We start from the raw sequence: 16,267 nt of genomic DNA, 5'->3' as shown, positions 1-16,267 counted from the left end.
AGCCCAGTCACATGGGAACCCTTTGGAGGGCCCACCATGGTTATTCTGATTATTATTATATCTTTTGTCAGTGGTAACTAAGTCATATGACTCCCCAGAAGATGAGTGTACTGCACACAAGTAAAACCAGCAGGAACTTGATCTAGAGAGGATGACATACTCGGGATTGTACAAGTCCACTCAGCTTTTGACAGCTTCCACTGTTCTCACTCTGAGAGAAAAAGGAATTTTTATGATAATAGAAACAAGACCACTAGCAGTTCAGATATAGCCCTAACTGGAAAAGGTGCAGCAAGAAATCCAGTTAAAACTTTTCAAAAATGTGGTCAGTCTCATATCTATTTTCTCTTTCTCTGGCTTTCACCTGCCCCAGAAGTCTGTATTGCAGGAATGTATCATGGGGATGCTTCCCTGTTGGGCTGGCATTTTAGCCAGTGAGAGATAGTGGAGAAAGTGATGACTGTTCCGCCTAATTTATTCCTGATTTCTGGCACTGGTGTTAAACCTATACCTACAGTTCCTATTGGATGGTCCCTACCCTGAATTCCTCTTTCTTAATATGAAAATAGGCATAGTTATGTTTGTTATTGGCGTCATGCTGTGGTTTATTTCTGGGCATGACTGTCTTTCAGCTCACTTCCCCTTCCATAGCTTTATAAATATACTTATTTGAAGTTTCTTGAATCAAATGAATTGCATTTTATTCTTCCTGAGTCCCTGATAGTTGACATTCATCCAGACTAGTTAGATGACATACTGGTTTTCCAGGAAGCCCTCTTTCTCCTGGATTTCCTGGTACACCCTGATGGAAGAAGAAAACAAAACAGTAATTGTGCTAAGCATACAATCTTTTATCTTCTCTATCTACATTTTTCACCAGCCTCAATATCTACGTCAAATATAATTTGGTAGAAAAATATTGAAGATTTGTACCAATAAACATTATTCATTTTCCCTCATATACAGGGTACCCTGGAGGGGGCAAGTGAGTCCCACCACTCGCCCTAACAGAACTCCGGAGCTGAAAATCTCCAGAACCCAATCACCCCCATGCTCACAGCTTATCTCCTCAGGCTCAGATGAGCTTTATCCATGAATAAAAAACTCAGGTATGCAAGTTCTGTGACTGAAATCTCCAGGATCTCATGGAGTCGGGGGTGGGCCACCTCCCTCCTCTTCCAGGAGTCATGCCCAGGCATTGCCTCTGGAACCAAATAAACTCATTAACAGGCCATAATCCAGAGACTCACAAATGAATCTCAGAAGAGGGAAAAATAATCATAATAATAATAATAGTAATAATAAAACTAACAAGTTCTTAATCTCAGCTGAACAGCCAAAACTCCCCCACAAAATTGAATGGTGGCAAGTATTTACAACAATTTGTAACTTCTTCTTATAGATGACATTTAAACATAACAAAAATAACTCATGCAGAGTATGTATGTGCACCACACACACACACACAGACATATACAATCAAACCCATTATTTCATCCTTCTTTTCAAAACACTGGTTTTGTAAATGTAAGTGGACTAGAAAACCTCTTCTATAGAGTATCAATGAGAAAATAAAGTTGACAGAAGACAAATTAAGAATACACAGAGACAGGAATTAGAGGGTAAGTCTATTCTGTGAAACAGAACTCAAGGAGGGGAAGAAGAATAATTTCTCTCATATGCATGATTTACAGGAACAGATTAAGGGATAATAAATTCCCAAGGGTAACCAAAACTGAGAATGCGTCCTTGGTAAAAAGCTTACCATAGGGGGTGGAGAATGAGGGACACTGAGACAGTAATCGAGAAAGGTGAACACCTGGGTGAAGGGGGCAGGGGAATATTTCATGTGTGAAACCTTCCTAATAACAGTGTGTAAACCTTAGTGTTCAAAAAAGTATGAATAAAAAGAAATTAATTAAAGGGGCAGGTAAATTATTATTTCTTCTTATAATAGACAGAAACTATTACAGTAGACAAAAAGATGCAAAACTACATACAATGAATATAATACTGTTTAATAGTGCTTGGCATCTTTGCTTTATAAAAACACTTCATTGACATCTAAGCATTGGATCAATGAGTAAATATTCTGTCTCTGAACCACTGCAAGGCATAAAAATAAAGTCCACATATTCTTGGGACTCAAAAAGCTTTTGTCAAATATCTGACAATGTAGATAAAAGATATTATCAGTGGGACTGGAGTGATAATACAGCGGGTACAGCATTTGCCTTGCATGAGGCCAACCTGGGTTCTATTCCCAGCATCCCATATGGTCCCCCAAGCACTGCCAGGAGTAATTTCTGAGTGTAAAGCCAGGAGTAACCCCTGTGCATTGCCAGATGTGACCCAAAAACCAAAATATAAAGAAATAAACAAATAAATAAATATATAAATAAAGAGATGATATCAGGTAAGCCTGAAATTTCCTTTAATAGAGAAAGAAAATCATTCCATAGATGGGCCAGAAAAATTCTATACAGAAGCTGGTATCTTACTTGAGCATAACTGAGGAGCCAGCTATGTATGTAACTTCTAAAAAAATTCTAAAAAATATTACAACAATATAGGGAAAGTATAACACCAAGTCTTTCCAAGTATGAGACTTCCTATGAGTTTGTTAGAAAATATGATACAAATGCCTGAGGATTAAAACTAGACGATATAAAATTACAGACCAAACTAAATTGAAGATGAAACATTTTTAAATGTTTATGGGTGGAAAGATTTTTATTTTTGTATTTTGTTTATTTTATTTTTTTGGCTTTTTGGGTCACTCCTAGTGATGCATAGGGGTTACTCCTGGCTCTGCACTCAGGAATTACCCCTGGCGGTTCTCAGGGGACCATATGGGATGCTGGGAATCGAACCTGGGTTGGCCGCATGCAAGGCAAACTCCCTACCCACTGTGCTATTGCTCCAACCCTGGAAACATTTTTAAATGTTCATGAGTGGTTAAGGGAAAGAATGAATGAAACAAAACTGTTCTTAGGTTTTCTGAAATGTCCTGCCCTGAGCTTTCAGTCTGACCACATAGTCATGGAAGTCTGGAGGACTAGGCTTCTGTGTGAGACTTTAAGAAGGTTTCCATATGAGACTTTAAGAACCTTGATTGAGTTTATACCATTTATCCTTACTTACATCCTGTCCAGCTGGTCCCTGAGGGCCAGGGAATCCAGGTAAACCTCGAGATCCCTGGTGAAAAAGAAGATAAAATAGCTTAAGCAAAGAAAAATCCCCTTTACTTGGCACACATAATACAAATAGCTTGTTGTTAAGAGGAATGATATGTGTGCCAAAGAGCACTCTACTCAGAACTGACTCATTTCATTATGCTTGTGGAGGTGGATGTGTTAAGTACACACAGAGAACACTCTGGAAAACTGTAACCATGAATCTTATTTCCCAGACCCCACAGCAAGCCCCTTTCCTGAGTGGGATGGAACAGTTCCTGCAGTGAGGCAAGACTGGTGCAAATACTCATGCAAGGAATGCCTATTTCTTGCATTTTCCTGATAGACCCACAGGTTGCTGATCAACTGAATAAGTTGACTTGTGTAAAACCAGAGAGCTCAGCACAGAGCTCAACAGCAGATGCTATAGATGTATATAGAGAGGCATATACATATATATCTGCACACATGCATATATGTATATATATAATTCTCATTCTGTTGAAAATGTCTGTATAATATCAGGAATTGACTCATGATACTCTTGCTTCCTGTAGGAACTTAAATAGATAAGTGCAAGATTAACTCTTTTGCTGATAGAGACCGGGATACCATCTCAGAAACTAACTTCCTCTTCCCTCTTTTAGGGTCTTCATATATCAATCTTTCACACTAATCCCTCCATTTGGATTTCAGTTACATTATCTACATGTTAACACTACTGCTCTAAAGTTTCACACTGATCAACTACTGCTCTAAGGCCCCAGTTTCCTCATCCTTGAAGTTTGTATGAAAATCATGATTCTCTTTAATTCAGAAGTCATTTAAGAGGGCAAAATTAAATATGTAACATGATATAAGGTGCAATGTTATAGATGATAATATGTAACTCTTCTTTTAATGGGTGAGTTTTATATAAACACTCTTTTATTTCTAGTAAATTCATAAATATGCTTTTATTAAGTTGCTGCTGCTTTTAAGGAGTGGCAAATGTTTACTTGGAGCTTTCTTGCTGTTTTAACACACATTTAGTCCAGTTCACTTCCTTAGCTATCCAACAACCTTATTCCAAATAAAAAAAAATCTCCCTCAGGAGGATAAAGAAATATCTTTCGTTTGCTCATTGTTATATGGATATAATTTGGGGTTGCAAAGCCAGGATTAAAAATTAGTTCTTATGGAATTATAATCAAATTCATGAAATTATGACTACCTTTCTGTGATGCAGAGATATCCAAAAATCAATATTGTCCATTTGCCTACAAGGCAAAATTATACCAGATACAGATACCACCTCCTTCCCAGTCCCTCAATATTTGGTCAATGTTTATATCTTGCAATAGTAGTCTGCCCAGTTAAATGTGAGGATTTTCAGAATTTATATATTTATGGTCCTCAAATTTAAAATATCTTTGAGTAAAAGACCAATGTCCTGCATCTGGACAGATAGTAGTGGGTAGGGCACTTGTTTTATGTGCAGGAGACCCAGGTTCAATCCCTGGCACCCATTATGGTTCCCTGAATCCTAGCAGGAGTCTTCCCTGAACACAGAACCCAAAGTAAGCTCTGAGCACTTTCAGGTATGGACCAAATCTTCATCATCCCAACCAAAAAAGGTCAATGTTTTCCATATTAGCCCAACCATTTCTTAAAATCATACTTTACCGGGGGCCCTTTGTCTCCTGTTGCTCCAGAAGGACCCTAAGAAACAAATGAACATAAGTGAAGAAGAAAAAGAAATTATTACTTAAACATACTGTGGTAATTAGTTCTAAGACAAGTCTTCAGTTGTCCAAGGAATAGGAGTAAGTGTCCTCTCCATGAAGGTACATTGTCATACTTATTAAAACTCACCATCCAAAAAGGAATTATGCATGTGGAAATCTTTCTGGACACTTCTCTATTTGAGCCTGAAGTTATATTACCCTATTTTAGCACCCACTTGATTCCTAACACCTGTATCCATCTCAGCTTGAAAATCTGGTATACAGAGGAAGTCTCGGCATTTTCCTATTATGTCCCCTTAAAGATTCTTGTCTTTCTTGCTCAGGACAAGGTGGGGCACACTTAAAAGTCTACCATCTGATAAGTATGTCCTACCAAGAATGTGGTTTCCAGATATTGAACTTAAGCTGTGCTCCTGAATTGAATCATTAATGCATAGTCTCAGGTCCTGCAAACTCTCCCTTGGCCTGGAACGTTTATTTACTACACTTCTGTATAGAAATCTGCCTTACCTTTCTATTTGGATATATCCTTGTCATGGTTTAGTTCTTAATTGCATAGCCCTTAGAAAGGTCTCTTTAGTTCTTTAATACGCCTAATCCAGGACACAGTGCCTGCAATTAACATTCCTTCTCATCTGTCCTTTCTACTAAATGGAATAACTGCTTCACTGGGGGAACAAACATGCACCAAGCACTTTGTTTGGCAAGTTTCTCCATTACTTGGTACAGTGTTCTGTCTTCAGTCATAACATAGTAGAGTAATACACATAAAATAACACTACATCAAAACAAAAAGTTTAAAGTATGAGGGTAGAGAAAAAAATTATAATCATTTTTCTTTGAATGATAATCATATTAAGACTCAGAAGAGAAAAGGGAATTTCCCATACCATAATGGTAGTCACTTGCTCACTCCATCTCTAATCTCAGCCCACTTTTCCCTGTACCTTTTCTGTAGCAATATCCCATGAGAAATTCCATATATATTCCCAAGAGGGAAATATTATCACACAAATATTATCACACAATTGTACAGGATTCTGGCAGTCCGATAAGCAGTTAACCTACCATACCCATTAAACTTGTCCCAGAACTGCATGATAAATAGAATAAAGGTCATCTTAACTACATAGTTGAACATTAAAGAAAGTAGGGAAACTTTCCTGTGGCCTAAAGAAAAACAAACAAATAGTTCCCAAAGTAATATTCTGAAGTTCCTTAGTAGGAAAGTTAGTAGGGAAGAGGAAATAATGGTAAGGAATACAATGAGCTTTATTTGATCAGGAAGTTAAAGCTCAGAATATTTATAAAAGAAAAGGTCTTTAACAGGTTGTAACACAAGACTTCCCCAAGAGGGAACACATAGCAAATATGTGTGCTCTGTAAGCCATATGATCTCAGGCAGATATTCAGACTTTGACAGTCATAATTAATGGCTACAGTTATATTCAGTAAAACCTTAATAATAAATGATGAAGTATAAATGTTATAGACTTTTCATATCATAAGGTATTAATCCACACCTTTTTTTTATAAAAAGCCATTTAAAACTGAAAAAAATTCTTAGATCTTAGGGAATGCACAAAGTGGTGTTGAGCATGATTTAGTCAGTGAGACACAGTTCACTAACCACTGAAAAATAACATTAGTTGAGAGATAAAGAAGGAAAGGTTGTCAAAGATACTTTTCTGTCTTTGCCCAGGATATAGGTGCTTAATGAGGAAAAGGCTTCCTTGAGATTAGTGTTCAGAGCTTGTCTTAGCATGTATTTGGAAGCTTCAAGTTATAATGTCATTATATTTTTCAGCCCGAAGTTGAGGTATATACCTAAAAATTTTCCCTTGCTCCTAGAAGAGGACAAAATCAAATTATTTCTGAGAGTACAGCCTTCAAGATCTTCAAAAATATGCTTCTGAATGACATTAGCTCACAATATCAAATTAACCATTTCCTGTTTTTTAAAAAAATAATTTACAAAACTGAAGGTGGTAGAGCTATCAGATATTGGCAATAAAATAATAAAATGAAAATAGTCAAACACATTAAAATAAAAAGATCTAATAATATAACATTGCTTATTGCTTTTATTTTAAACCTGGCAGGAATCAAAAGAAGTCATTGAGACTTTTGAGAAATAAAAGTATGAAGCCAATACCTCCCATAGTCTTTTGTTCCTTAGAACTGTTGTAGCAGTTAATAGAGTTTTGTTCCATGTCCTAGAATAGTACATTTATAACTTTAATGTGAATTTTGTTGAATCCATATAATTCCTTAGTAGAAGTATTATTTTGACTATGTTGATTCAGCTACTTAATGAAGATGGGATGTTTATTTCCTGGTAACCTCTTCTATTTTTATTAAATACTGCCCTATGAAAACAGGATGAGAACGTTATTCAGGTCTCCCAAAGAGGAATCAAACGAGCTATGCTTGGAGTATCTCGCTTCACTCAAATGAGAGAAAGTATCCGGAGTTCCGACCTCCGTCGAAAGCCAAGAATCAGGGATGCTGTCTCGTTAGCCAAGGCATCAAAAATCAGATGGGCTGGACATGTAATGTGATTTGTAGATGACCACTAGACTAGAGCTATTACCAACTGGATTCCAAAGGACGTCAAAAGATTCCGTGGCCGCCCACCTATGAGATGCTCAGACTTCTTCATCAAGATGCTGAATGGTCAGTTTGAGGCTCTTTGTGTTCCTAGAATGAGCAGATGCCATTGGGCTACACTAGCATGCAACAGGGACGAATGCAGACATTACTGGTGCCCACTCCAGCAAATCGATGAGTAACAGAATGTCAAGTGATCAAGTGACTGACTTATGGTTTTCTTTGTATACAAATTTCAGGTGGTGGGGCACTCTGGAGGGGGCCAGGTGAGAGCCCTCCCGGCCCCAAGGGACCTGGTCCCGGCAGCCAAAAACCTCTAGAACTCAACTTCTACCATGCTTACAGCAGTTCTCCACAAGCTCGGGTTGAGCCTCACCTACAAGGCAAATGTGGCTGCTCTGCTGACTTTAGGATAACATTGGTTTGTCCTTTCTGCCTTGCCACAGGGAGCTTAGGTTTATTGGGTTTCTCCCATCACACTGCTCCCATTCCTTTGGGTTTATTTGTAACTTCTTTCTTTGTGCTCTGTTGACTTGTAAATATTGTTTTTCTCTTCTCCTTAAGTCGTTTGCATAGTTAATTCAGTCTGCCCCTGTGCCTGGCTGTTCCTCGCTGGGGCCCATTGGAGGGGAGCGGGTTGAGCTTTCCTCCCCACCCCGACCAGGGCTCCGGCAGCTGAAGACCTCCAGGACCAGCCACCACCATGCTGAGACCACTCTCCGCACACCTGAAGGTACTGGCAGAGGGACAAATCCACGCGGGTTCCGGGGCCGAGATCTCCCAGCCTACTCGGATTGGAGTCGAGCATCCTCCACCCAGATCCTTCAAATTCCAGTAGGCAGGGGTCACACCCACCACCTGGCCCCCTGGCACCGTGTAATCCCATCAACGGCCAAGACTCAGAGACTATAAAATCCAGCTCCCGGAACCGCGCGGCCGCATTAGCGGCAGCACGACATCTTATCAGGACATCTTTTATGACATCTTATTATCTCATTCCTACTTTGGACAAACTTGCAGGCTATCGAATGTAGCCTGCCCACAGGGCAGAGTCTGGCAAACTCCCCATGGCGTACCAAATATGCCAAATACCAGTAACAATGGGTCTCATTCTCCTAAAGAGCCTTGAATATAATCTCAGGGTTAGGATGAAAGAGACGTTACTGAGGCCTGCTCGAGGCAATCGACGAATAACAGTTAATTCAGAGCATTGCCATTTTTTTTGTGGGCTGGAGCAATAGCACAGCGGTTGGGTGTTTGCTTTGCATGCGGCTGACCAGGTTGAGCCGGGTTCAATTCCTGTACCCTTCTCAGCGAGCCTGGCAAGCTACAGAGAGTATCTTGCCCGCAGGGCAAAGCCTGGCAAGCTACCCGTGATGTATTTGATATGCCAAACACAGTAACAAGTCTCACAATGAAGATGTTACTGGGCCTGCAAATCGATCAACAATGGGAGGACAGTACTACAGTCCTTTTTGTATGGACACAAGAAGACAGTTAATGCTATGCTTTTGTAATTTGTGAGTTAATTAACTCTGAATGATATTTACCTCCTGGACATCTGTTTTCTCAACCTAATTCCAGTTTCCCTTACTTCCTAGCACCCCAAACAGGGTTCCGACGAGGGACTAGATGTACCTAAGGCAAGCAGTGAGCACATATGCTGCCCTGGCATTGAAATGGACCTGGCCAAAGTGACATATGCTTAACCATAAGTTAAGAACTTCATCATGGACAAGTGTTGTCATGATCCAAAAAGCAATAACTAGATTCGGACCCTGCTAGGGTTAGAAAAGATTAATCTGGCCCGAGCACTGTATTCTGAGTCTGTGGCGAGATGTCCCCAGGAGTGGCACCCTACAAGCTCACTGTATGTCTTACTGTGTTCATACAAAATAACTAATATGAAGAAGTAGAATTAAGATGTTAATTAATTTATTGAACTAAGGAGAAGAGGAACACCCCTAGGTGGTGTTTCCACCTTTGAGCCTGATGGGTAGTCAAGAAAGGCTTTCTTATGTTGATTGTGCTAACAGACTGGTGTAGTGTCTATCCCCAGTGCTAGGGAGTTGGAAAGAGATGGGGGAATTGGAGAGAGACCAGAGAGAGAAAGAGAGAGAGAGACAGCAAGATGGAGTGTGGAGAGACAGGAGAAGACAGGAATGAGGGGCAGTGTGAGAACAGAATGGGGAACTCAGAGAGACTGGAACAGGTGCGTGGGACGAATGGAATAAACGGCAACTGAACAACCAACTGGCTTGGCCCTCGTTTCCTCCTTTGTCCACCCCATGGCATGGGCTGCCCTGGCTGGGGGAGTGGCCTGAGATCACCAAACGCATGTGGCAAGAGGGAGAGCTGTTGGGAGATTATACAGCGACACTTCATATGAAACATACTACCCATACTCCAAGAGTACCGTACCACATTTGATGGGATTCAAAATAGGAGGCAACCAATCTTACGGGGAAATGTATTTTTAACAGATATATATATATATGTATATATATGTATATATATTTAAGTACACAAGGCTCAACCTTTAACAACATGGTAGTGATCTCTTATAGAAGGGCTTAATGGCCCCTGGGTGAAATACAACAATCTTCACACTCTGCTCCAAGTATACTTTTTTGTAGCATTTTCACTGTTTTTTCATAACAAACAATACAAAATACATTATTTCAGTTCTGCTTTGGGACAGGGATTCGGGTTTGAGCTGGAAACAGCCTAAATATGGTTATGGGAAGGTGTAATGGTAGCAGGATTTGTGTTTGAATATTATATCCAATCAAATATTGTTTACTACTTTATGAAATAAAAAGATAAAAAAAAAAAAAAGAAGAACTTCCAGGGGTATGGTGCCACCAGCAGGTCAATCTGTACCTGTGAGGTGAGTGCATCAGCAGCCTCATGGTGCCTTCAGACTTCCAGATACCCCCAAATTGCTGCTGTGCTTTTGGCCAGACCCCAAAAACTTGGGGCAAAGTTTACCAAGAAAGTAAATGGTCAAAAGTTAGGTATGTGGGAGACACACCCACAAACCACCTCCAGCTCAGCTATACAATTGGAGGCAAGGCCTCTTGGGTATCTGATTGTACTGCTTAACGGCCATAACCCCTGAGACTCAGAAACAAATCTTTAAACCCAGTAGCTTTGGGCAGAAATGCGTGTGGACACGCAGTAGGTTACAGTTGCCGGGCTACCCCAGGGGGGAAAGGGTGTTGTCCCTCCACCTGATCTCCCTAGGTGGCTCAGTGGATGACATCTTCCAGAGGCCATTGTACAGTTAGGTTTGGGCCCAAAGTGATGAGACATGCCGGGCCTCAGGGATGGGGGTGGAGCCGGCCATTTTCTCTCCATCCCAATGAGACCCTGAGTTGCCGCCCACAAATGGCCTTTTTTGGCTCCTCATCAGGCTACTTAACAGCCATGATCTCAGAGACTCAAAAACAAACCTCAAAACCCAATGGCTTTTGGTAGAAATGTGTCTGGTCCCTCCAGTAGGTTACTGGTGCTGGGCCACCCCAGGTGGGAATGGGTTTCGTGCCTTGGCCTGTTCCCCCTGGCAGCCTGGTGGCCACCATCCTCCAGTGGCCACTGGACAGTCAGATTTGGGCCCTCAGTGGCGAGACATAGGGGGCCTCACGGAATGGTGGTGGTGCCGGCCCTTTCCTTCCCATCCCAATGAGACCGCGAATCACTGCCCATGAACGGCCTCTCTGGCTCCTGATCTAGCTGCTTAATGACCATGATCCCAGAGACTCAGGAACAAATTTCGGAACCTAGCAGGTTTTGGCAAGAAATCCCTTCAGATTTAATTGTTGAAATTTCGGAATTTCAAAATTGCGTGGCCACTACTCAGTCACACGGCATCATATGTTATTCATAACCAGCAATAGAAAACAAATTGTCTACTGTTGCTTTTTGGCAGATCTGAGTGTTGGGGTAAAATCCCAAATAATAATGGTGGGTCTGGTGTCCTTAGGCAGAATCCTTAGGAAAAAGAGCTTAGAAATGTTTTTAATTATTTAACTCTAGAGAGAAAGATGACAAAAAGGAAAATAAACAAATGGGAATGCATAAAAAAATGCTATTGCATGACAAAAGGAACTCAAGCTCAAATAAAAAGACACCCAACTGAATGGAAGAAAATATTTGCATACAATACACAAGATAAAGGGCTAATATCCAAGATTTTCAAAGCATTTACAGACAAAACAACAACAAAGCTAATAATCTTATCCAAAAATGAGGAGTGGAGTTGAACAGACACTCTTCAAAGAAGACATACAGATGGCTAGTAGGCATATGAAAAAGTGTTCATCATCACATTATTAGGGAAATGCAAATCAAAATAACATTGAGATATCATCACACTAGTGAGAATGAATGTATCAAAAAGATGTGAACCAACTAGTGTTGGAAAGGATATGTGTGAGAAAGGAACCCTCATTTGCTGTTGGTGGGAATGTCATCTGAAAGCAATATAGAGAGTGGAAAGCAATATAGAGAGTTTCAAGAGTGTAAGAATAGGGGCTGGAGATAGAACATCAGATAAGGTACTTGCCTTTCATGTGATCAACTAAGGTTCAATCCAAAGCATCCCATATGGTTCCCCAAGCCCATCCAGTAGTGATTCCTGAGTGCAGAACCAGGAATATGCACTCCTGGGTTTGACACGCCCCCAAAGGTAAGAATAGAACATTTTAAGCCAGTGATTCTACTTCTTGACATTTACCCCCAAACCACAAAAATATTAATTCAAAAGGATACACCCATGACACTTCAGCATTTAGTACAATAGCCAGGATAGAGAAACAACCCAAATGTCCAACAACAGACAACTGGAACAAGAAGCTGTAGTATATATACACAAATATGAAAAAAGATGAAAGAATACAGTGGATGGAATAGGAGAGTTTAATGTGAACAAAAAATAAGGCAGAGGGAGAAGAACAAATAACAAATGACAAAATTCTCATTTGTGGCATATACAGTAAATGAAAATAAGCAAATATATAGTAATGAACAAAAAAATCCCTGTGGCACTAGAATACAGAATCAATTACCACACTGTAGGAAGAAGAAATGAAGATACTGAATACCAGACTAGGAAGGACACAGGACAATAATACAGTGTTGTAGGCATTTTGTTGGGAGTGAGGTCCAATAATTTTATATACCAATACATAAATGTAAATTCTATTGTAACTTTCTAAATATAACACATTTTAAGATAAAACTACTACTTTTTAAAATATAAAATAATAGTAATTAAATATAAAAATCCATCAAATAAATTTAAAACAAATATCAAACAGAAATATCCAGAAAGAATGACCTTTGAACATCACATCAGGTTGAGATCATTTAAAGGATTGGAGTGGATATTTTACACAAAGAAGACCTGTAATCCACCCCCATCACTCCATGTTCAGCCAGGAGAAGCCTTAAAAGCACTAAACTGGAAATAACCCCAAATAACCCTCTAATTATGGCCTCAAAACAAAAACAAACAAATGTATTACATAAGCTGTCTACACAGGATGGATTTTGTGGCAGATAAATAAAAATATGAGCAGAAACTTAATTTACTGGACATGAAATAACCATGCTGGAATGAAAATTGGAGTAAATCTCCGAAAATATCCTTTTGCTTTACAACCAAATGACCTGAAAAATCACCTGGCTATTACAGAACTTCTACTTCATCTAGCAAGCTCTCTCTCTAATTATATATCTGAATTCCATCTCATTACAAAACCAATTGAAAACTGATTGAACTTGAATACAATGAATGCATGAGAAGAACTGGCTAGGGAAACTCAGAATTGAACAATTCACAGTTGAAAAATGGGAAGGTGTTTCTGGGTATTGGCTTATGTATCTGGAGTCATTCAAGCTGCTGCTTCATTTACAGGGAAATATCATTTTTAACCTCACTGGAATCCTATAAACTGAATTTCCTCAGGAGTCTTTTGCTATATTCAGGAAAATTGAAGTTAGTAATTTATTCAAAATCAAGCAGGTAAGATAACAGATCCAAAATTTCACTGGAATCTATTTGATTCAGAAGTCGCTGTTCCTTCTATCATCCTTTTCTCTGCTTTTGGCAATTTGCAATTCAAATTGGCATGGGGGAAGTACACATGGACCAAGACATGTGTAATCATGTTATGTTGTTTTAAAATAATAGGCTATTGATACGGTGTATATCTCCAGAAAGGAACAAGGAAACAATTCACTACTGCATGAGGAATGCTATAATGTGATTTAAATCACGCTTTGTCTCCAAGCGAAATTCTATGATCCACTCTAAGAATTTGATGTACTCATTAAATAATCTAAATTCCTTACTTTGATCATTTATTATAAAATGCACATGAGGATGTTAGCTTTTGTTGTTAAGAGGTATGTATTAGAAAACTAGGTTTGCAATATGCCTACCTTGTCATGCATGATTAGAAGTAACAGAGAGTAAAGAGAACCAGGCCAGTACCTGGATGATAAACGGGATTCTAAAGCTATTTTATTATCATACTTTGCAGAAATGTAATAGTTGCTAAGAAGGAATGATATAGTGACTGCTGAGGTTATTTCTAAATCTTAGCCCAAATATATTTTCCACAATAACAACCATTCTGTACATGGCTATATGCTCTGATGTGTTCCTTTTAAGAAAAACCTTTCCTCCAACAGAGATTTAGAATTCTAACACCATTTTCCACTAAAAGGAACTATTAAATGGGACTTTTGAGAGAAATGATTAATTTTATATCTAGACAAGAAATACAGTAGATATACTTAGAAAACATTGGAAACTCATACCAGTGAGACTAGCATACATAAACAACAACAACAAAAACAACAACAAAAAAATATTGTTGACAGGGATGTGGGGAAAAATGCAGCTTTTGTCCATTGTTCATGAGACTGTCAACTGGTTAAACCTTTTAGTAAACATACAGACCTTCAAAAAAACTAAGAATTGAGCTTCCACGTGTTCCAGAAGTCTCACTTCTGGGCATCTAACATAAGGGCCAATAACTCTATTCAGAAAAGACACCTATGCTCCTATGCACATTGTGGCACTGTAGCACTGTACTGTAGCACTGTCCACCCATTGTTCATCGATTTGCTTGAGCAGGCACCAGTAACGCCTCCATTGTGAGACTTGCTGTTACTGTTTTTGGCATATCAAATATGCCACAGGAAGCTTGGCAGGCTCTGTCGTGCAGGCGAGATACTCTGGGTAGCTTCCTGGGTTCTCTGAGAGGGATGGAGGAATCGAACCCATTTCAATCACATGCAAGGCAAATGCCCTACCTGCTTTGCTAATGCTCCAGCCCACATAATGTAGCACTACTCACAATATTCAAAATCTGGAAACTATTTAAGTGTCCAAGAACATATGACTGGACAAAGGAAGTATGGTACACATAATGGAATGCTACTTGAGTAATAATAGTAGATGAAATTATGCAACTTGTTGCTACATGGATAGCTCTTGAGAATATGATGATGAGTAAAGTTAGTCAGAAGGAGAGTGGCAGACACAGGATAATAACTTTTATATATGGGACATAATGACTATAGTAGGGTAATAATTAATGTCCCAAACCAATAGACATTAATATCAGGTCTTCAGTCAGAAACTTAATATAGGGAAAAAGGTTGGGAGTAGGGGAACACTGGGCCAATAGTTGAGGGGAGTGCCCACCGCGGTGGAGGGCGCAGTGTTGAAAGGATATATTCATACAACCTTAACAGTAATAGTATTGTAATTCACGGTACTTAAAAATAAAGGGTTTTTTTTTTAAGTACGATGAAAAGATTTTGAAAAAATACTGACAGTCAACTTTAATAAATTCCTACTGATACAAGATAAAGTGAGTATCAAAAGGAAGAAAAGCTGCAATTAAAGGAGAAAACTGGAACATTTATACTCTGCCTGACTTATGAAGTGTATCACTGTGTATTAAAATTTCTCCATTTGGAGCAACTAATGTATAAAGAACTGAGAGAACTAGAATAGCATTTTGTACTGCTTGATGTCCTAATTGATCTTAGCTTTAGACATCAAAGGATAAAAAAATCACAAGAAGAGACCACCAGACATGTTCTTAATGGAAACTCATAGTGCCTGTGAAGCTTTGCCAAAATCATCAAACCCCAAATGATTCATCCTAAATAGAGATGTATCGGAAGTACAAGAACAGAGTAACGTAAGTATTAAATTAGAAAATTCCAGACTGTAGGAAGCTCTATTTAAAAAGCTCCTTCAGTAAGTAAATTGAAACAAGAAAGGAAAAGAGAATGAAAGGAAAATCTATAGATTAGCAATTTTTGAGAGTTCATATTTGTTTACTTACTTGAATCATGATTCAAACACAAGAAAGATGGCAATTTGAAAATTATGAAATTAATGGTAATTGAGACTATGAAATAAATTGAGATTATGAAAATTATAAAATAAATGGAAATTGTTCCCCAAGCACAGTCAAGAACAATTTGATGGTGTTTTGAAAGCAGTTTGGAAAGTAATAATAAAAGTCTTGATTAGGTACATTGCTCAATATTTACAGTTAAAATTACTGATATCTTCAAATCTTCAATGTTCTTTAAAAATCTGGAAGATGGTAGAGGATGAGTGTTCACTGAACAGGATTTTGCCATTAAAGCAAATTGTAAGTGACTGCCATGGAAGAGGGGGACATAGAGGGAAACTGTGGACATTGGTGGTGGGAAATGTAC

At 38.9% G+C, this 16,267-nt stretch overlaps 1 protein-coding gene across 1 annotated transcript in view; it reads right to left on the bottom strand.

Moving 5' to 3' along the window:
* COL22A1 (collagen type XXII alpha 1 chain) overlaps nt 1-16,267 on the bottom strand; it is a 266,878-nt gene that overhangs the window by 75,438 nt on the left and 175,173 nt on the right. Inside the window, exons 40-42 of the mRNA XM_056112005.1 lie at nt 4,842-4,877; nt 3,145-3,198; nt 758-802 (exon numbers count right to left, since the gene is read on the bottom strand). Of these exons, the coding sequence (XP_055967980.1) occupies nt 758-802; nt 3,145-3,198; nt 4,842-4,877 (135 nt within the window). The remainder of the gene's footprint in view (nt 1-757; nt 803-3,144; nt 3,199-4,841; nt 4,878-16,267) is intronic.

This window comes from Sorex fumeus, unplaced genomic scaffold (genome assembly GCF_029834395.1).
Source record: "Sorex fumeus unplaced genomic scaffold, SorFum_2.1 ptg000002l, whole genome shotgun sequence".
Lineage (NCBI taxonomy): Eukaryota > Metazoa > Chordata > Mammalia > Eulipotyphla > Soricidae > Sorex > Sorex fumeus.
The sequence above is the reverse complement of the archived record's forward strand: the minus strand, read 5'-3'. Positions and strand labels throughout refer to the sequence as shown.